This window comes from Eleutherodactylus coqui, chromosome 6 (genome assembly GCF_035609145.1).
Source record: "Eleutherodactylus coqui strain aEleCoq1 chromosome 6, aEleCoq1.hap1, whole genome shotgun sequence".
Classification (NCBI taxonomy): domain Eukaryota; kingdom Metazoa; phylum Chordata; class Amphibia; order Anura; family Eleutherodactylidae; genus Eleutherodactylus; species Eleutherodactylus coqui.
This window is the reverse complement of record NC_089842.1, coordinates 14,124,599-14,146,719: the sequence shown is the minus strand read 5'-3', so window position 1 is coordinate 14,146,719 and position 22,121 is coordinate 14,124,599. Positions and strand designations below refer to the sequence as shown.

At 48.4% G+C, this 22,121-nt stretch overlaps 1 protein-coding gene across 1 annotated transcript in view; it reads left to right on the top strand.

The window, feature by feature from the left end:
- Positions 1-21,783, top strand: part of EPHA2 (EPH receptor A2) — a 29,204-nt gene extending 7,421 nt beyond the window's left edge. The window contains exons 2-17 of the mRNA XM_066606319.1: positions 463-530; positions 2,560-3,223; positions 13,372-13,527; positions 13,610-13,942; positions 14,039-14,163; positions 14,264-14,423; positions 15,746-15,845; positions 15,931-15,986; positions 16,071-16,196; positions 16,634-16,819; positions 16,918-16,979; positions 17,336-17,545; positions 17,924-18,073; positions 18,166-18,359; positions 18,454-18,609; positions 20,503-21,783. Coding sequence (XP_066462416.1) covers positions 463-530; positions 2,560-3,223; positions 13,372-13,527; positions 13,610-13,942; positions 14,039-14,163; positions 14,264-14,423; positions 15,746-15,845; positions 15,931-15,986; positions 16,071-16,196; positions 16,634-16,819; positions 16,918-16,979; positions 17,336-17,545; positions 17,924-18,073; positions 18,166-18,359; positions 18,454-18,609; positions 20,503-20,608 — 2,852 coding nt within the window. The 3' untranslated portion in view covers positions 20,609-21,783. The remainder of the gene's footprint in view (positions 1-462; positions 531-2,559; positions 3,224-13,371; positions 13,528-13,609; positions 13,943-14,038; positions 14,164-14,263; positions 14,424-15,745; positions 15,846-15,930; positions 15,987-16,070; positions 16,197-16,633; positions 16,820-16,917; positions 16,980-17,335; positions 17,546-17,923; positions 18,074-18,165; positions 18,360-18,453; positions 18,610-20,502) is intronic.
- Positions 21,784-22,121: the final 338 nt, after the last annotated feature.

Genomic DNA, 22,121 nt, shown 5'->3' with positions numbered 1-22,121 from the left:
GCAGCCGCAGTCCTATTTGGAGAACCTGATCCTGGTGATTCTTCCAGTGAGTCAGCTTTTCTAGTGCTCCCTGCCAGATGTTGAGCTCCACAACCTGTCCTGATATTCCCTTGCTGACACGGCTGCGTGCCCACGGAGGTGGTTTTGGCTCTGCGTTGTGCGCCGGTCTGGACATGTGATTAGGAGCTATTAAACAGTGGAAGAATGCGGCCTACATAGTCGTTACATAACCACACAGCTGGCTTCTATTAAATGCTCTATATGGGCCATCGCTGGTACGTGTAGTGGCACCAACTAGATCGGTACGCAGGCATGTCACATTAGAGGCCTGAAACACGTTACATTTAGCGCCTTTATCATTGGCCAACAAACCCCCCCCCCCATTCATATATTGGTCCCTACTTGGTCCTAATCTTTCTCGTTCCTCATCACTGACCGTCCGCTTCTCTTTTTTTATTTCAGTCACTCTGCTGGATTTCGAGAAGTTGAAGGGAGAGAGCGGCTGGCTCACCAACCCGTATGGGAAAGGGGTAAGTAATACATCCCGGAGTACAGAGGCGCAGATCCTTGTGCCGCCCTTCACCTTCCTCTATATATGATGTTTGTCTTTCCAGTCACCTGAATTCTTTCCGATAGCGGCGTGAAATGTGTTTGCCGAGTTTAATCATTAGCTGCCGAATCCCATCACACCTTTTAATTGGGAAGGGCACAAGTTTGAATCAGGAAATGTCGGCTCCGCTGCGTGCGCAGGACTATAAAAAGTCTCATTAATGTATAATCGGGTGTCTCTGCTCACATCTGTTCAGGAATTCTGTTTTTCTGTTCCGTCATGGGAGCAGAAAAACGGAATCCCTGCCAGGAATGGATCCGAAGTACGGGAGAGCCGAATGGTGACAAATGCGCCACATTAACCACAGTGGGGTCCCTCTGCGTTGGTCATACTCTCCGTGGTTCTCCAGGATGAAATAGTGCCGCGTGCTGCGATATGTCGTCTGGGTTTTGGGACTGATCTATTCGGATCCTCCAATGCAGACCCGAACAAAGCACACCCACCTGCTTAAATCGTTAGCTGGCCGGTCAGACAAGTAAGGCTGCTTTTACAGTACATTAGCCGAATTCTTGGCCTGATGTAACGAATGACTACAAGCATAACGATTGGCGCACGTTTCATTTTCTTTTACACAGGCTGAGAATCTGCTTATGGGGACGAATGAGCATACTTCTAGTTTGTCTCCATAAGTCGGCTGTACATCGCCTCGTTCACACGTACATGCCCGATGAAAGTCACAGTTGAGTGTTCGCTCATTCGTCAGCTGATCGGTGTCTGCCTTACATGGCCCAAATCTGACTAAGGGCTCATTCACACGGGTGTAAATAAGCACCGTTTTATGCACATATTTAGTATGAAGTAAGGAGAAGCAGTTGATATCAATGGATGTGTTCACGTGTGCATAATTGTCCCACGTTTTTGGGTCAAGTGAAAAAAAGAAAACCCAGCATGTCCTATTTTAATACATATTAAGGACTGTATTAAGCCATTAAATTAGTCCTTGTGAATACCCAGTGATCAGGCTTGGCTTGGCTATTCAACTCAATGCGAGCTAGGCCTGCAATACCAAGCCTGGCCACTGTAGTGAAAATGGAGCTGTCTGCTTCCTGCAGAAATCGGCTTAGTGCACAGGCCCAGAAAACAGCTGATTCACAGGAGTTCCTGGCAATGGTTCCCCGTAGAAGGTGACTCTTCAGCCAATGCATGCTCTCACATGCTGTTGTCTATGGGAGTGACCACTTCGACTGAAGAAGAGTCACGCTCATAGACTGAGTGCCGAGTGCAGAAATGGAGAGCCAAGTAAGTATGCAAAGTATATCCCCAGACATCACGCTCCGTGTCCTATGAGCACTGTAACCTAGTATATGGTTCTCCTAGGCGATGACAGGTCCCCTTTAAGAGGATGACATTGGAGAGTGGTCGGGATTTATGCTATGGACAATGACGACGCTGTTACAGGGACTTCAGTTTTGTCTATGGGTCTTGTCAGATAATGTTTTTAGGTGGAATTGTTCCTTAAATGGTCACTTTCGATTATGACTCCTGACAGGTGCTGTCTTATGGAGCCCCTAGAATATAACAGACCACCTGGCTTATCTCCTCTGAGGAAGCAAATGAAGGGTTAATTAATGCAATGACTGCCTTAATTCCCAGGGGATTCTTCCCAATCAGCAGCCACTTAATGACATGTGAGGGTCAAGTGGTCACTCCCACATGTGACACAGATCTTTAAAGATCATACGAGGGGCGTCTTATAAATTATCGTGACTGTAATTATGGTGTTTGGCCTGAAGCTTTCACGGTAATTGGGGCAGCGGACGTGGGAAAGGCGCTGACCATGAATTACCACCGACGGGTTCCTGGAACTGGGAATGAGATGTTATGGACGGCTGGCACCGTTAATTTTATGGCAGCAGCTGATAAAGATTTGCCGTGTTGGAGCCCATGCGCCCCTCCTATGACTCCAGTTTAGCATTGCGAGCGTCTCACGTTCTGCTTGTCTCTTGCAGTGGGATCTCTTGCCAGACTGGAGAAATGGTAGCGCCATCTTCATGTATACGGTCTGCAACGTGCAGGAAGGCGAGCAGGATAACTGGCTCCGCACCAGCTGGATCTACCGCAGCGAGGCGCAGCGCATATTCATCGAGTTGCACTTCACCGTCCGGGACTGCAACAGCTTCGCTGGCGTTTCGGGGACCTGTAAAGAGACTTTCAATCTGTACTTTATGGAGTCGGACACGGACGTTGGCATCAGCTTCCACAAGCGACACTTCATCAAGATCGATACAATCGCCCCCGATGAAATCACCCTGCAGGACGATATTAATTCACGTAACCTCAAGCTTAACGTTGAAGTGCGATCGGTGGGAAAGCTGACCAAGAAAGGCTTCTACCTGGCCTTTCAGGACATCGGCGCCTGCGTGGCGCTGCTCTCTGTCCGTATCTACTATAAAAAGTGTCCAGCGGTCGTACAAGGAATGGCGCTGTTCCCAGAGACTGTTGCGGGTACCGACACTCAGTCCTTGACAACGGTTACAGGAAAATGTGTGGAAAACGCTGTTCCAGTAGGGGATGATCCCACCATGCATTGCAACACAGATGGAGAATGGCTGGTGCTCATTGGGCAGTGCATCTGCGAGGCTGGATACGAGAAAGTGGGGGACGAATGTCAAGGTAAAATGATGTTCTATCTATGAGCCTGTAACTTACCTGTTATACTGCAGTAGTATGTGGGCCTGACAAGCAGAATAGCGCCCCCCACCCAAAAAAAATGACAGGTACGAGCGGACGCCGCTGCGGAATCTGACCTGTTCGAGTGCAGCCGGCCTCTTAAAATTTGATTTCCTGTCTTTCTTGTCTGCACTCAGTTTGCTGTGGAGATTTACATTCTGGGAAGTATCATGATTACAGCCGGGTGTACAGTCAGAACAGTGAGTGCAGCTCTGGAGTATAATACAGGATGTAACTCAGGAGCAGTACAGGATAAGTAATGTATGTATGCAGTGACTCCAGCAGCAGAACAGTGAGTGCAGCTCTGGGGTATAATGCAGGATGTAACTCAGGATCAGTACAGGAGAAGTAATGTATGTACACAGTGACTCCACCAGCAGAATAGTGAGTGCAGCTCTGGGGTATACAGGATGTAACTCAGGATAAGTAATGTGTGTACACAGTGACTCCAGCAGCAGTATAGTGAGTGCAGCTCTGGAGGATAATACAGGATGTAACTCAGGCTCAGTACAGGATAAGTAATGTATGTACACAGTGACTCCAGCAGCAGAATAGTGAGTGCAGCTCTGGAGTATAATACAGGATGTAACTCAGGGTCAGTACAGGATAAGTAATGTATGTACACAGTGACTCCACCAGCAGAATAGGGAGTGCAGCTCTGGAGGATAATACAGGATGTAAGTCAGGCTCAGTACAGGATAAGTAATGTATGTACACAGTGACTCCACCAGCAGAACAGTGAGTGCAGCTCTGGAGTATAATACAGGATGTAACCCAGGATCAGTACAGGATAAGTAATGTATGTACACAGTGACTCCACCAGCAGAACAGTGAGTGCAGCTCTGGAGTATAATACAGAATATGTAACATATGTACACAATGACTCTTCTGTGGCATGACTCTATATGAACTGTGACCACTGGTCTTTAGCAGCTTTCATTGTTAGCTGGATATATATTTGCATTCTTCGTCTTCAGAAAGCAGCATTGAGGCATAAGGTTTTAATCAGCTACAAGCTGACTGTCGGTTCCTATATCCTCCTCCCGCTCGCCTGTCACCAGGACGCTGCTCGTCGCGGAGCTCCAGTCCTCTGTCAGGTTCATGCTGCTTCTGATGGGAAACAATGGCTGATACTGTTCGCTGACACACATGGCGCTTACAGCCGGTCTGAGGAATGCGGCGACGGTGTCTGGAAGTCGAGATCTTTTCCAGAGGAGAGTTCTGGACTGGAGACTTCTCCGCACTTTCTTCTCTCCTGGCTTCCATTTTTTTCTACTGCCTCACTTCTAATGCTGGAAATCATATTTCCTGCTGTCAGGAGCGCTCTGCGGGGCGACATATTTCATGGCTGCTGTATTTACCAAATGTTCGTATTGTTCCCAGAAGGTTTTACATACAGAGAGCTTACTATTGATGGAGCGCGATCCGAGCAGCGCTTCGCAGAGGTTGTTGCGCAAGGACTGGGAGATCGCTCTGCTCGGTGATTGATCACGCAGGCTTAGGCTTTCTATGTGTGGATTATCCATCACCTTTCCCTCTTGTCTGCTTTATGTTCTCGGATCAGAGGGGACTTATCTGCTCTCGCCTAAACTAACAAGAAATGGCGGCGGCGATGAGAAAAACGTTCTGTGAACCCAGTAATATACACTTAATCACCGCAGTATATCTCCAAGTCACTTCGCATTGTGGATCGCAATCTATCCGGTTAGGAAGCAGAAGCGATTGGGAATCCATTTCTTCTGCTTTGGTGCAAATAAAAGTGACAACAGGAGTGCCGGAGAGGCGACAGCAAGACCCCCCCCCCCCCCCCCCCCAAAAAGGGACTGGAGACTATGCCTCTCTCCTTCTCCTTCCTGACTGATTCTTCTCTAGTTCTGCTGCTGTTCTTGTCACTCCTGATACATGAGGCGCCACCTGCTGTACAATCAGGTGGTACAGGGGGTCCTGCTCCTCCAGGATGGCGCATCTAAGGAGGTCTATGTCCCCCCGCACAAGAGCCTGGAGCAGATGGCAGAACTCAGGTGTTATATGAGGAGAGACGGACAAGTGACCCCCGCAGTGACAGGCAGAAGAGGACACGGGGGTCCCCTTCTTGAGAGCGCCAGGACCCTCACCAATCAGCAGTTTATGCCCTGTGGTGTGGGTACGGGATAACTTGCCATCTTGGTAAAAGCTCTAAGTGTTCCCTCCCTTTCTCTGAGCAGTTTGTATATAATGTGTTACTGCTCTGGAGACGACTTACTCCATGTAAGGCTTAAGACCCGGGATGGCGGCAGGATACGCAGTGCCCGGTTAGTCGTACCCGTTTAGTTCTTTTCCTTTTTCCATCCTTGCAGCCAGTAGGGTCAGTCATTTCCTGAGCTCTGTGATTTTAGGCAAATCTCATCATTTCCTCGCCCCATCCCAGGAACCACATAAGGTGGAGCGTCTCCTCCGCGCACACGGGGCCGCCGCCAGAGATTTGTCAGAAGCCTCGACTTAATGAGGCTTTTATTAGAAGCAGGTTGTCTGTCTGGATGGAGCCGCAGGTGTCGCTACGGGATTTATGCTCAGTAATGTCAGGAATGAGGTACCGAGACCCCGGCTGTACCGAAACCTCAGAGCCGGCGGGAGGGGGGCCGCACTGTACATTTTTCCTCACGTTGTATCAGTTATCTGCCTGATTAAAGCAGCAGTCGGTCGCGGCAGATATCTGTATTCAGCGCCATTCCCACCGCTCCCAAAGAGTAAATAAAGCTGCTTTCTTGCGAGGCCCCCTGGGGTCGGCGCCCCCTCCTTCTCGCTGAGTCAGTGCGTGTTGGCATGATCTGCGGGGGGATGACCCCGGGTTCTGGGAACGCAGCTCTGGAGCTATATCGGTATTTATTTTTCTGTGGTCAGTACAAATTCCCATCGTGTTCTCTCACCCCAGAGCGGATGGGAATGCAGATACGGTTTCGCCTTTATTTGTGACCAGCAGCTCCTCGTTTGACTGAGAATTCTGCATCTCGTGAAGACCTTGTATCCAGAGACACAACTGCAACTGTACGAAAGCGTCCCACTATGGCGCCAATATATGCGACCCCCCCCCCCCCCCCCCCATAATGACCATTGATATAATCGCTCCCTATACAAGGTGTGTGGTGGAGCCAGGAGCGCCTGTTCTCCGTGTGTCACACATGATTCAGTGCAGACAGGTGATCCGTCGCGGCCTTCATTAGTCCCAAGAACCGTGGGAATGGGGTGGTGCTGTCAGCAGATGACAGTCAGTGACTCGCACCTCAGCTGGGCGGCCGGGTCCTCTCCCATCATGAAGTGCTGGCAGGTGTCAGGCCTTCAGGAAATGATATTTGGAGGCTGCGTCCTCGCCTCCGCCGTCTTGGGTTTCACTTCCGAAGATTTACAGCCGTGTTTAAAGTGGAGCCTGGATGGTGTTCTGCGCGGATCGCTTGCACACAGCTGGGGTTGCAGCGCTGCTCACATCTGCAATGGAGGCGCCTTTACAGATTCCACCACACATGGGGGGGAATAGCGCAATGTACCGCACGAATATATATGGCTTTTGTTTTTAACGGAAGCTACGTCGCAGATCTACCGGAAGCCGCCATCTTGGGAGCTTGGGGTATTGTCCACTGGACTGTTGACAGAACTCCTGTCTGTTTCATGGGCCACTGGGACATGTTCACAATAGGAATCCAATGAACCTATTGTTATGGGGAGAGTATACAGATGTGGCCCCTAGTTGGAGTCGGTACTAGGGCCCCACTACTACAAGGCTCTAGTGAAAGCCCCAAATGGCTCTTCTGCATTAGGAGGATGGAGTCATTTCTTCCTGTAACTCATATTGGGGAGGGGGTCGTTCCCGAATGGGATGTCACATTTAGCAGCACAAATCGCAGAAGGAAGCGCGGCTTCCTCGTTACATCCGGAGGTCGGCTGGTTCACAGCAGCCCTCATCCAGGTCAGGATGGGAACCCCCAAACCGGCCAGAAAACAGGAAGCGTTGTATTGTGCGGGATATCCGATGTGGAGACGCTGGAATTTGTGCCGGATCAGAAGCTAGAACTGCAAAGATTGGCGCAAGAAAATGTTTTACATTCAGAATACATCGATGGATTTCACAGGAGTGAAGAGCGCGTTCCCAACCGGTCCCGATCCCGGGGGTCCTTGCGCCCGGCACCCCCTCTAGTTGCTGCTTGCCTCTGCAGGTTTGGGAAGAGTTAATTCTGGGTTCCTGCGGCGTAGATGTATGCCCGAAGGGAATAGACTCGTTACCATTCCTTTAACAGGTTTTGGTGATTTTCTCATCCGTGCGTTGCGCTGTGTTGGCGCGGAGCGAGCGACGGGATTATTCATACAACCTATAGGTGGCGGCGCTCGGTTTTCGAAAAATCTAGTCTGTTCTGTTGCATTGTAGTGATTGTCTGAACTGTTCGCTGTGATCTATGGAATTTGGTGTCCTGAAGACGCGGTAACGAGCGGGAACCACAAGCGAAAAACGGATCTGTGAATTTGATGGAGCCTAAGGGACATTTTTCCACTAACTGCTGCTTGTATGGTGGGTAACGAAGTTCCTGCCGCTCTCTGGGGAAAGGCGAAGATCAGCCATGTTTGGTTTTCCCAATCCTTGTTCTATAGACCAATAGGTGGCGCTGCAGAGGTATTGTTCCATCTGCTTTATTACTATTTTCATAGACTCTCTAAGGCTACACTGCGACGTGTCGCGTGGCAAAAAGTCAGAAAAGTCACATGACTGAAAAATTTGTGCGACTTGTCGTTATGACTGTTTCAGAGCTGCAATTTAGCTGCTAGGCTTGCGCTATGTGGCCGTATGAAGATCGCAGTGTCACGCCGCGTGGTCGCATCTAATGATTGCGTGTAAGAGTAGCCTGATGGACAAGAAGCGGCTCTTGTTTTTTTTTTTCCGTCTTGCAACTTTTCTGAGACTGTCACAGCCGCAATAAACTGACGAAAATCGCCCGCCATGTGAAGCATCGGATTCCGATGCATTTATTCACCTGGGCGATTTTGGGGCACGTAAAAAATGACATCACATTGGCGATTTTTCATGCTTCGTCAAAAGATAGGTCCTGACTCTTTTTTTTTTTTTATTTTTTTTTTTTATGCCCTTGTGAATGAACGAGAAAACGCTAATTAATCTCGGGACTCGATCGCAGCTCTTCCTCATTGACGCAATTCGTCGCCCGCAATGCTGTTGGCATAAAGTCGCATCACCCATGTGACCGACAACCTGTGACCGAAATCCCACCGGTTAGGATTCTAAGTGTTACGTGACGCACGTTCGCGACATGACATCATTGACAATCATTAGATGCCACATTGCAGTGGGACACAGCGATCTTACTACCATGCGACCCGTGTTGGCATGTAGCCCTGCTAATGTGGTCCATGTTGGGCATGTAGGGTGCAGAAGCTTAATTCCTGCAGTTATCAGGGTGGAGGTGGGGGGTAGGGGCTGCGGAGGCGTCTTGTACTGATACAGGGAGGTTTGGAAAAAGTTATCTTGAGCTCCACTTTCTGTTCTTACAAATAAAGACTTGTCCTGAGCTGATGTCTTGGATTCCGATCAAGATTCTGCTTGTTCTCAGAAGAGGAGCAGCTCCGGCCATAAGCTTATCTCCCCAGCTGTGAGCGTGGGGGCCGCTGCAGGAGGATGGGCAAATTTGGATAGTCTTGACCTTGACGGCCATACAGTGTCTATTACCAGGGCCAAATAATGTGTCGTCCTCGTCTCCATGCACCCCGCTCCCCCGCAGTGTGCCTCTTCGCTGCCCGTGCCAGGTGCCAGCTTATCGCTACAAGGCCTCGTGCTTATCTGCATTGGGCCATAAGTGGCATCACCCTCTTAATAGGATAATTCCCCAGCTGCACATGCAACAACAGGACTTTTGCCAACCAGAAATCTTCCTCGACCTTGCGCCAGGTTTACATTGTGGCGCAGCTTCAGTGCCAACTGCTGGTTTGCAGACAAGGATGGGATTAACGTTCTTGTTGTCCTAACAAATTAGGGTCAGAGGTCAGTATGAGGCGGTGGGGGAGTCAGTGCCCCAGGGCGATGGCTGTTTGTGCACCTCCCCACCAGCTGCACCAACCATGGCTTCCCCCTCAGGCCGGGAGAGAAGAGCACCCAGGTCACACATTGTACCTGTCAGAGGGGATTATCCCAGACAAAGGGGTGGTTGGCAAAATGCAGATTGTACACAGCAGACACTGAAGCGACACGAGGGCTCAGAAAAGTTGGGCAACTTTGTCTGCGGCTGCTTTAGAGCTGCAATTTGGGTGCTACACAAAAGCCAAGTGGCAGCGAAGTTGGGTGCAGCCGATGGCACAACTCGGCCAAGCTGGATTCTCTTGTGTTGCGTTCACATTAGGTCTCATTGCAACGCAACCGCATTGACAGTCATTAGATGCGATCTGGCGATCGCATGCAGCCTGATCCTGCGTTCTCAGTCCTGCTCATCGCACCGACCCTCCAGGAGAGCAAAGCTGGGGCAACGCTGACTGCGGTGGGGCGTAATGTTGGGGTTCAGGTCCTGGCGAAGTTATAGTGGTCCGGACCCCCACCTCCTTTTTATCGACTGCTATTGCCTGTCCTTGTGGTCTGGAATTTAAACCCTTCCACGTCAATGGCAGAAGACCACTGTAACCTGTCCAGACCCCCACCCCACCCCACTGCTGCTTCATAGGACTTGAACATGGCCACCAAGATCCCATCCTTCGTGGCATTTTAGACCGTTGCAATGTTATCACTTACTGGGGGGGTCTGATGTTGTGAACGCTGCCGCCCCCCTCCTTGTAGTAACTGGTGCGAGACCACTGATTGAAGTGTAATATAATATAATGGTTCTCTGGAGCGTAGGCCTGGTAATGTGTTTGTCCAGAGCCCGTGGTTGATGTCTTGGGACGGTTGCCAGGACTGGTGCCCGTTGTTCGGTGCTCACTGTGTGGCTCCTATTTGTTTTAACGCAGTTCTCCCACCCCCTTTGCAGCGGAGCAAGACCCTCTGTCCTTTGATGATTTTTCTAGGACAATGCAACCGTCTCGCTCCAGCCATTTCCCACGGATACGGCCGTCTTGCTATCAGAATGCCTCCTTTTGAGGCTGTGTCGGGCCCCGCTCGAGTCCTGAAGGGGGCCCCCTGCTGCTGGCAGATGCTCCTGGCCCCTCCTCGTTTATCCTCCCCATTGTCCTACAATCCATTCAGCCGCTCACAATGGCTCCCGCTCGGTCTGGTGGGGAAATTGTTCTTTATGTTACTGCAGTCGACAAGCCGGGTCAAGAGTTTCCATTGACCTCCATCAATCTGCGGAGACGACAGAGGGGTGCGTGCAGCTTGCATCCACCGGGGGCTTCTCCTACAAGCTCCCTCCATGTTTTCACTTCGCTCACTTGATTTTTACAAAGATTTTGGGTAGATTTATCAAAAGTAACGCAAAAGAAACCACCAATCCGATTTACTAAAGTGCGTTTTTGGAAGGTAAGAGCTGGAGTCCGGTTGCTAGGGGCAACTGCTTCATTTTTCCGTTGAGTTACTTTTGATAAATTCCTCCTGTTCTGATCGACACGTTTGCAAGTCGCACGCGACGTTTCCACCAGAGACACCGCAACTCGCTTACAATTTAACAGCCAAATTGCAGCTCTGAAACATTGGCGCAAGTCTTTTTGGTCGACATCATCTTGGAGAAGTCACGTGGCGAAGTAATGTGTTCGACCTGTTGCGTGCGGTTTGCGACAGCCAAATCGTAGAGCGCTTGCTGGTAAGTTGCCGTCGCGTGTGACTTGCCTTGATGTCTACGGTGGAAAAGTCACGTGCGTCTGGTAACCGAAATTCAAGCTTTTTGGATTTTCTGCAATTGTTGCGTTGATTGCAGCTCGCAACACGAATGCATCGGCCGTCGGTAGATGCGCTATGGCGGTGCGACTCTGTTGCCACGAAGCTCCGTCCTGCTTTGGCTCCTGGAGTCGTAGTTTTCAGCCCCTAGTGGCCATCGCTGGCGGAGTTGCCGCTCCGTTTTTCCAGGCCCGTGAGATGATCCGGTGTAGTACCTGTTCCTCTCCTCACCTCGTCGGTGTCGTTCGCCATCTTGCTGTTCCGTCCGGCAGGTTTCCTCAGCGATTTTGACTTTTTAGCTCCAGGCAGGAAACCTGCATTTATTTTAAGGTCTTAACCACTTGCAGCTCCGCTCCGCCTCCCCGCTGTTCAAAGGGAGTGGGGGAGGGGTGGGGGTCGTAATCCTGTCCTCTCCCTCTGATCCGGGCGCCCCCAGCCCCAGGTTGAGAGGATATGCAGGTATTTTAAACGATGGTTGACCCTTATTGCTATGAATGAGGTGATGGGGGTCGGGGGTGCTGACACCTGTGGGTGGGGGAGGGGCACATACATAATCTGCGCTGTGTCTTCGGTCCGCGGACTGTGCCAGCCGCAGCTTCGCATCTGTTTCTTATTTGCAATACGATGTATTTCTGCTGCTTTTTTTTTTTTTTAACCAGCCGTCGGGTTTCTATAAAAGCGTTGTAAAATATATGAATTGCGTTTACCTGTCTGGGCTGCGCATTATATTCCTGTCATAAAACCCAGGCTGACTCCCGGAGTACCGAGCCGCCCTCACATCTATGTTTTACGATCCCCCTGAGCCCCTCTGCTGCATTTACTGAAACTCCTGCCGGTCTGAAAAAAAAAAGCACCCGGAGGCCGCCTGCTGCGCCCCGCGAGGAGGAGGGCGCCGCGGCCGCCTGCTGCGCCCCGCGAGGAGGAGGGCGCCGCGGCCGCCTGCTGCGCCCCGCGAGGAGGAGGGCGCCGCGGCCGCCTGCTGCGCCCCGCGAGGAGGAGGGCGCCGGTCACAGGACTGGTTGGACAGGATGATTGGTTGCTCCTCCTGTCAGATGACAAACAAGAATCCTGATCTACTGACCAGCAGAGCCGCTGGAGTAAAGCAGTTCTAGGAAAGCTGCGAGATCTGCATTTTTTATTAAGACTATGTAACATGCAAATTGGTAGCTCCACCCACACCCATCCTATAGTATAGTTTTATATACATTATTGCCATATATAATGTGCAAAGGTTTTCTGTATTAATACATTACTTATCCAGATATCCTGTATTATACCCCAGAGCTGCACTCACTATTCTGCTGCTAGTGGGGTCACTGTGTACATACATTACTTATCCTGTACTGATCCTGAGTTGCATCCTGTAGTATACTCCAGAGCTGCACTCACTATTCTGCTGGTGGAGTCACTGTGCACTTACATTACTTATCCTGTACTGATTCCGAGTTACATCCTGTATTATACTGCAGAGCTGCACTCACTATTCTGCTGCTAATGGAGTTACTGTGCATATACATTACTTATCCTGTACTGATCCTGAGTTACATCCTGTATTATACTCCAGAGCTGCACTCACTATTCTGCTGGTAGAGTCACTATGTACATACATTACTTATCCTGTACTGATCCTGAGTTGCATCCTGTAGTATACTCCAGAGCTGCACTCACTATTCTGCTGGTGGAGTCACTGTGCACTTACATTACTTATCCTGTACTGATTCCGAGTTACATCCTGTATTATACTGCAGAGCTGCACTCACTATTCTGCTGCTAATGGAGTTACTGTGCATATACATTACTTATCCTGTACTGATCCTGAGTTACATCCTGTATTATACCCCAGAGCTGCACTCACTATTCTGCTGGTGGAGTCACTGTGTACATACATTACTTATCCTGTACTGATTCCGAGTTACATCCTGTATTATACTCCGGAGCTGCACTCACTATTCTGCTGGTGGAGTCACTGTGTACATACATTACTTATCCTGTACTGATCCTGAGTTCATCCTGTATTATCCAGCTCAAGTATAATACAAGCTGTAAATCACAATTTGTACCGGATACGTCATGTATGTACACAATGACTCCACCTGTAGAATAGTGAGTGCAGCTCTGAAGTATAACACTAGCGGGGTAATGTATTTATGCAGTGACTCTTATGTTGTCTCATTCTCTATGTATTTGGGGGTGGATTGTCGGCATGCTTGTAAGCTTCTTTACTTCGGGGTATTTACCCTTCTGCATCTTTTCTCCACAGCATGTAAAGCCGGATACTTCAAGGCCGAGGCGTCCAACAGCCCCTGCCAGCCCTGCCCTGAACACACCGAACCCTCTTCTGCAGGTGCGACGTCCTGTCTGTGTCAAGATGGCTTCTTTCGAGCTACTGTGGATCCTATATCTTCTCCGTGCACAAGTAAGTAATGGAGGGTTTTGCTGTAGGACCAGGACAGGTTAACTCTTTGTGGCCATACAACCTAATCTGTGATGTGTTGTAGGTTCCCCATCAGCTCCTCGTGACCTCACTGTTGTCGGCTCTGGGTCCAAGATAATGCTGCATTGGTTGCCTCCTAGTAACACTGGAGGTCGTGAAGATGTCCTCTATGTTGTCACTTGTGAGCAGTGTTTGCCCGACCAAGGAGAGTGCCAGCCATGTGATGCCAGTGTACAGTACTCGGAAGACCCTCCAGTACTGAGAGGAACCTCACTGACTATCAGTGACCTGGAGCCTCACCTGAACTACACCTTTACTGTAGAGGCCCGAAATGGAGTGTCCGGCCCCAAATCTGGACGTAGCTACACAACGCTGCGTGTGAGCGTCAACCAGACAGGTAAGGAGCCGCTAGTTTGCTTTTTTTTTAATGGTGATAGTATAAATGTGAGGATAAAGTTGTATGAGGGCGCTCTAACTTCTTGTTACCTTTTAGAACCCCCCAAAGTTATTTCTGTGAATTTGGAGAGTCGCAGCCCGAACTCTCTCAGCCTGTCCTGGTTAGTTTCCCCTCGTCAGCAGAAGCGGATCCTGCGGTATGAAGTGGCCTACAATAAGAAGGTAAAGTGACCGGTACATCCCAAATATTTATTGTAAGTCTGCTTTGTTGGTTTGTGTGTGGCTTTCTCACTAACGAACATCGACTTTCATTCTTTTTTAGAACGTTGGGAACAGTTACACCGTCCATCGATGTGAGGGGAACTCTGTAATACTAACAAAACTTTCTCCAAGCACAACGTATGTCGTCCGAATCCAGGCCCAAACCCCAGAAGCAGCAGGAACGTACAGCATGGAGTATGAGTTTGAGACCCTCCCTGAAGGTGAATATTGATGACTTCAGTGGAGGCTGGGAGTTTCATTTATCTGTCTGAAGACCCATCCTGGTCTCCTACTACTTACAGTTGAGGGTTTGTTGCACTTGTGTCTATTCCAAGGCAATCCTCTGCTATGTAAACATCCTAATCTCCAGAATTACACATTTTACCTGCACCGATACATTGTAACAAACTATCAGAACAGGATAGAGATTTAGCAGCTGCGTTTATCGGACACAAGATTGTCAGCACTGATGCAATGTCACAAACCCTCACCTTTTCTAATCAGGACTGGGTCAAGATGGGTTTTCCAGTCCTGGAGGTAGATAGGAATGTTTCCATTCACTGACAGCAACCAGAGGTCTACAAAATAGGGATGAATTAAAACGCAAAAGGGCAAATTTATGTAGACTAAGTAAACCTTGTGCCCCTGTAATTGCGAAAAATGTATTAAAAGGCGCAAGCCTCATTTGTCGTATCTGGCTAGACTGATGCTTATGCCACCTACGAGCTCGAGTAGGTTTCGGGTATAGTTTTATACCAGTTGTTGGCCTAAATTACAGTAAATATGATGGGTTGCTGGTGGCCATGCCCCCCCGAACATTAGGCCCCACCCACTTTTTTCTAAAAGCAGCGGGGCACAATGTAAACTCCTAAAAAGATAGGGGGGTTATAAAACTTTGCAGTGAGGAGCAGAGGAGACAATAGACCCCCATTCTCAGGATTGGTGGTTTCTCAGCATTGAGACCCTTACCAATTAAACTTTTATCACTTATCGTGTGGATTAAGTGTATTTTGGTACAACCCCTTTAAAGTTGTTGTCAGAGTTAAGGGAAGCCCTCTCACAGGGTCTCCCATGCTGTAAAATAACAAATCAGCTCATGCTCTGCGCTCTCCGTTGCCTGCTCATCCGACGGCTCCGGTCTCCATTGTGTTTGCTTACAGGATGCCTATGACGTGCCGTAAACCACCTGCTGCAGCCAATTACAGCACACAGAGGTCATCATCAATGGGCGATGTCATTGGCTGCAGCAGCTTGTTTGTACACTGCTTAGGCTGACTGCAGCCTCGAAAGATGATGGCGGTGGGGGGCGAGCAGGGAGAGGTGTCAGCTGATTTATTTTACAGCATGGGGAACCCGGTGAGAGGACTTCACCTAACTCGGACAACCTCTTTAATCATGCCCCAATGTATAGTTCATGTTGCTTAGCTTAGACTGGACGAGCCCCGTTACTATTAATGCAGAACTCGATTTCCCATTCAAATCAAAATGTTTGGGAATAAGACGCAGGTCACATGTCTCATGTTCCCTGGTTTTGTACTTGCAGAGCCGGAAGGGGCAAATCAGACGGCCATTGTCGCAGGGGCAGCGAGTGGTGTAATCATCATCTTAATCGTTATAGCATTTGTCATTCTTCTACATCGCAGGTAAGTCTCGCGCCATTTCTTCTCTTCCTCTGTCGTTTTCATTGCAATCTCTTCCTTGTGTTGATCTCTTGTTCTTCTATTGCAGCAGAAGAAATGGTCGCAGTCGTCAGTCCTCCGAAGACGTCTACTTCTCCAAATCTGGTGAGTGGCCTGTTATTTTCCTCCTGGTTTCTTATTGTTTTTCTTCTATCTCTTATTTTCTGCATCTTCCAAATTTCTCTACAGAACAACTGAAACCTCTCAAGACTTATGTAGACCCCCACACCTATGAAGACCCTAACAAGGCTGTGCTAAAGTTCACCACTGAGATCCCTCCTAATGCCATCACCCGGCAAAAAGTTATTGGAGCAGGTAGGCGTTTGGTTTAGATGGGTTTAGTGGTGGTGATTGGGCTTCTAACACTGGCATCTCCTCAGAAGTGTACAGAGCATGCTCCGCTTGGTGCATTGAGGCACGGTGCAGGGCATTACTGGATGTTGCCTAAAGGCCTCCATACACATTAGACTTTAGTCATCTGAACCTGACATTTTTGAATGTGTATGGGGAGGAGGTGGGGGGGCTAAATTTCGCCCCACAGATGTTGGGGGAAAGAAGGATCGAGGACAGTGAATTTCAACACCCAATCCACTTGTTTTCCAGTAGATAAGCCACCACCAGAGCTTTCTGACTACGGCTAAGCTGTGTGTGTGTTGCGATGCTGGTGGAATCTGCTAGCTGTCATTCATCCAACAGTTGAAGGTTTTGTTAAGGCTGCGGTGGGATTAATCTGTGGGAACCTGTTTTTGCAGGGGAGTTTGGAGAGGTTTATAAAGGGATTCTCAAGCTGCCCGGAAAGAAGGAGATCCCCGTGGCTATTAAAACTCTGAAATCGGGGTATACAGAGAAGCAACGCATAGACTTCCTGAGTGAAGCCAGCATCATGGGGCAGTTCTGTCACCACAACATCATCCACCTGGAAGGAGTCGTGTCCAAATGTAAGATAGTTTCATATTAATATGTTGGTTCTACTTTCTTTGTCATTCCTTTTATTTGCTTCTTCTGAATATGAATCATAGATGTTTTCACTCTACAGATAAACCCATGATGATCGTTACTGAGCACATGGAAAACGGAGCGCTGGACAAGTTTCTGAAGGTAGGGCGGTCAGAAAGTGTATGGTATTAGATGCCATACTGGGGTGTAGCAGTAGTTAATGCAGAGGATGGGGCCCTAATGCCTTGCGGGGCTCTGAGCAATTTACAGCAGTACGATCAGCTGGCTGTGTGGATGGCACGAGGCCGATGGCACATTATTACAGTGTATATAGATTCTATACTGTGTGACATTATCAGGACGTCACTGACAGATGACCCAGGCATAGGCTTTCACCTGTGACAAATGGTATAATAGACCAAAGCGTTTGATTAATAGACATGGACCCATCTGCACTATGATTGGTAGAGACGTCTGTACTGGATTGTGCCTGACGCTTCTCCTTTTGCTTTCTGCAGGATAATGATGGGGAGTTCAGTGCCATCCAGCTGGTGGGCATGCTGCGAGGAATCGCTGCTGGCATGAAATACCTCTCCGAGATGAACTATGTTCACCGGGATCTGGCAGCTCGGAACATCCTAGTGAACAGCCAGCTAGTCTGCAAGGTCTCGGACTTTGGACTGTCGAGAGTCTTGGAAGATGATCCGGAGGCAACATATACAACTAGTGTGAGTATTCCATATACTAAGAGGTTCAATTAGGTCCATACAAAGCAAGCAATGTGTTAAGCGAGACCGGATTAGGGCTTGGAGCATCTGGAAGGGAATTTCAGAGAATGCGTCCAGTTTTCTCATGAAATCCTGAATGTTGTAACCCATCATTAGTCCTGTGGGTTGATGTATTATAAGCTTTGTAGTCCATGAAATTGATCCTTTAAGTAAACGTGCGGATATTTCGGGCCCTCCAAGGATTAAGACTCCGCTTGTCTTGGGATCAGTTTGTTGTTCCTGGGTGGAGATGTTTTAGAGGACAGTTGATAGTTTGGTCCTGGGGAGGTAGCAGCTTGGAGATGTTTTACTAAGACTCACCCTGCTTTACTCTCATAGGGTGGAAAGATCCCGATCCGCTGGACAGCTCCTGAAGCCATCTCGTATAGGAAGTTCACATCCGCCAGTGATGTGTGGAGCTATGGCATTGTTATGTGGGAAGTGATGTCTTATGGTGAACGACCCTACTGGGAGATGTCCAACCAGGAGGTAGGTGCAAGCCTCAGAACTGGATCTTATAGACTGTAAATTGAATGTAGGCTTATTGGCTTATGTGTTGTCATCCCACCCACCTGCTGCAGGTCATGAAGGCTATTAACGAAGGTTTCCGGCTACCGGCCCCTATGGACTGTCCATCCGCCATTTACCAGCTGATGATGCAATGCTGGCAACAAGAACGCAATCGGCGGCCCAAGTTCCCAGATATCGTCAGCATTCTAGATAAGTTGATCCGCGCCCCTGAATCTCTGAAGACATTGGCTGACTTTGACCCAAGGTGGGTACTTCTACTCCTGAGCTCTGTAGGGCCTGTGCACAAGTCCTGTGCCGACAGTGAGTGTAACCCCTAACTGTGCTCTATGTACCCACAGGATCTCCATCCGTCTGCCCAGCACTAGCGGGTCTGAGGGCATGCCCTTTAGAAGCATCGCTGAGTGGTTAGAATCCATCAAGATGCAGCAGTACACCGAGTGTTTTATGTCCTCACAGTTCAATACCATGGACAAAATCATCCTGATGCACCAAGAGTGAGTGTCCTCCCTCCCCGAGTTTAAGAACGGCCTGATGAGTCAGGTCCAATAATACATAGTAACATAGTAACATAGTATGTAAGGCCGAATGAAGACATTGTCCATCTAGTTCAGCCTGTCTATCCTACTGTGTTGATCCAGAGGAAGGCAAAAAACCCCAGGGCCAGAAGCCAATTAGCCCTTTTGGGGGAAAAATTCCTTCCCGACTCCCTAATGGCAATCAGACTGTTCCCTGGATCAACCCCTAATAGTTCCTACCTGCCTGTATACCAGGATTGACCCTTAACCTAATATTTATATCCTGTAATATACTTCTTCTCCAGAAAGACATCAAGTCCCCTTTTAAACTCCTCTATCGATTTTGCCATCACCACTTCCTCCGGTAGAGAGTTCCACAGTCTAACTGCTCTTACAGTAAAGAACCCCTTTCTATGTTGGTGATGAAACCTACTTTCCTATAATCGTAGCGGATGTCCTCTTGTTACCGTCGTGGTCCTGGGTGTAAACAGATCGCGGGAGAGATCCATGTGTTGTCCCCTCATGTACTTATACATGGTTATTTGGTCGCCTCTTAACCTTCTTTTTTCTAGAGTAAATAGTCCCAATTTGGATAGCCTCTGTGGGTATTCCAGTCCCGTCATTCCATGTATTAGTTTAGTTGCCCTTCTTTGAACCCCTTCAAGCACTGTGACATCTTTCCTGAGCACCGGTGTCCAGAATTGTACGCAGTATTCCATGTGAGGCCTGACAAGTGCCTTATATAATGGAAGGATAATGTTCTCGTCCTTCGCCCCTATACCTCTTTTAATGCACCCCAAGACTTTATTTGCCTTTGCAGCAGCTGACTGGCATTGGTTACTCCAGTTTAGTCTATTATCCACTAATACCCCTAGATCCTTTTCCATATCACTTTTCCCCAGCGGTACCCCATTAAGTAAATATTTGTGACATCCATTCCTCCTGCCCATGTGCATAGTCTTACATTTTTCAACATTGAACTTCATTTGCCATTTTTCTCCCCAAGCCCCCAGCTTATCTAGGTCCTTTTGTAGCCACACATTGTCCTCCGTTGCATTAATTATATTGTATAATTTTGTGTCATCTGCAAATATTGATATTTTGCTGTGCAGCCCCTCTATCAGGTCATTAATAAATATGTTGAACAGAGTGGGGCCTAATACTGAACCCTGTGGCACCCCGCTAGTGACTGTGGTCCAATCAGAGTACGAACCATTTATTACCACCCTCTGCTTTCTATCATTGAGCCAATTTTTTACCCACTTACACACGTTCTCGCCCAGTCCGAGCTGCCTCATTTTGTATATTAGCCTATTATGTGGCACGGTGTCAAAGGCTTTAGAGAAGTCCAGATATACAAGATCAATAGATTCTCCCTGGTCCAGCTTAGAGCTTACTTCATCGTAGAAACTGATCAGATTTGTCTGACATGAGCGACCCTTCATGAATCCATGCTGGTGAGGAGTTATTCCCTTAATCTCCTTGAGGTACTCATCGATGGCGTCTCTCAGAATCCCCTCGAAAATTTTTCCCGTTACTGAAGTGAGACTTACTGGCCTGTAGTTACCAGGCTCACTTTTGCTCCCTTTTTTGTAAATTGGAACCACGTTGGCAATGCGCCAGTCCAATGGTACTACTCCGGTCTTGATAGTGTCTAGAAATATTAGGTATAGCGGCCTAGCTATCTCGTCACTTAGTTCCTTTAGTATCCTTGGGTGTAATCCATCTGGGCCCGGTGATTTATCAATTTTAGTTTTCTTTAGACGCTTCCGCACCTCCTCCTGCGTTAGGTATGAGGCCATGCATTTCTGTAATATATAATGGGCCATGCATTTCTGTAATATATGTAATTTAACTTTGTTTTCTCTACAGTGATGTCAAGCAGCTGGGAATTCGTCTCCCGGGTCACCAGAAACGCATCGCCTTCAGTATCCTGGGGCTGAAGGAACAGGCCAGCCAAATGGGCATCCCCATCTAAGCGCTGGCAGCTTAGACATTTTGAAGAACTGGTGAAGTATGCAATCATTTTGGAGCGTGATTCTTCTTACTAGTGACCAAACTTTCCTGAAACTACAGAGGGCTGCAGGGGCCCCAAATGTGGTGCAAGACCCGGACCTCCATGTGCTGCTCAGAGTGCCACTCTGGTTCTTCCTTTTTCTCTGTGGTGCTGATTTGCCAGTTGGGAGTCCTGCAGGGTGAGGCGGGAGGTACACCTCGTCTCGGGAATCCTCATCACGCTGCTACGTGCAGAAGAGCTTTCTTCTTGTTGACTCCTCATTTCAGGACCCTGCTGATTGTATGCAGCTCCGATTGTACCGCAGAATGCGCTACATTTGCTGACGAGAGCACTTTCCTAAGTTCTACATATATTTTTCCTTTTTTGGATAATTCATAGCGTTCTGCTACTGGACAGATCCCACTGCAGGGACTACTGTCCCTCGCAGACATCTGGCCTACTAAACCGAACACCCCCTTTGGGCATTGCCAGTAAATAACTGGTTGGCATTGGTTTGGTGTCTGTAATTTGCATTGAAAGAAGAAGAAATGGACTATATTTTTTTTATGTGCAGCCGCGGTTGCTGTGAACACGGTACGAGCCAGGAGCCACATTTCAGGACCATAGATGTGAGATTTGCTGCCAGTTTGAAGTGTGTGCTCAGTCCCAGCCTAATCAGGCCCCTTTTAATTTTACCTCCACCCGTTCCCATCCCCCATAACCTCATAAAGACTGCAGAGCCCAATATTAATGCTCCTTCCTCCGCTCTTCCACGGGTCCCGATCACATGTCTGCTCCTTCCTAATATTGTGCAGGAAATTGCACAGCAGTTTATTGAGCTGGTTCCCTCCCGTCTCCTGCCCGGAGCGCAGCACAAGTGCCATCTTTACAGCCTCTCTGCTGTGAACTGATCCTCACAAAGGCTTCCAGGTCCGGAGCAATAAGAGTCCAGCGCTGGGGGGGCGTCTATAAGTGCCTGATGATGACTTTTTTTGTTTTCTAACTTATTCTCATGTGCCTTTTTGTATCGCCTCTCCTCGCTCCAGTGTTAATGCTGTACAGTTGTTGTATTTATTTATTTTTTTATATTTATTGATAGGTTTTCTGGTTATAAGGTTTTCTCAGAAATAAACCTACATAATAGTTTTTCAAAAAGATCGTGGCGTTGTGTGTTCGATTTATTTCGCAGAACTAACAGAATAATGGAGGCAGCAACTGATTGAGTGAATTCACATCACTGTTCAGGTGAAGAGGAGAGGGACATGGGGTCCCCATCAATCACATTTTATCACCTGTCCTCTGAATAGGCGATAAGTCAATTTTGCTACAACCCTTTTAACAACGATGATAGTTACAGCCAATGGATGATACTATATCCTCATTTGGAAAGAAGTCGGTCACGTTTTGAAATTTTTCATCTGATAGTCTGACGATAGTCTGAAAGAGCTGCAGAGCTAGCTCTGCTACTCTTTTGCTGTATTTCCCATTGATTTTA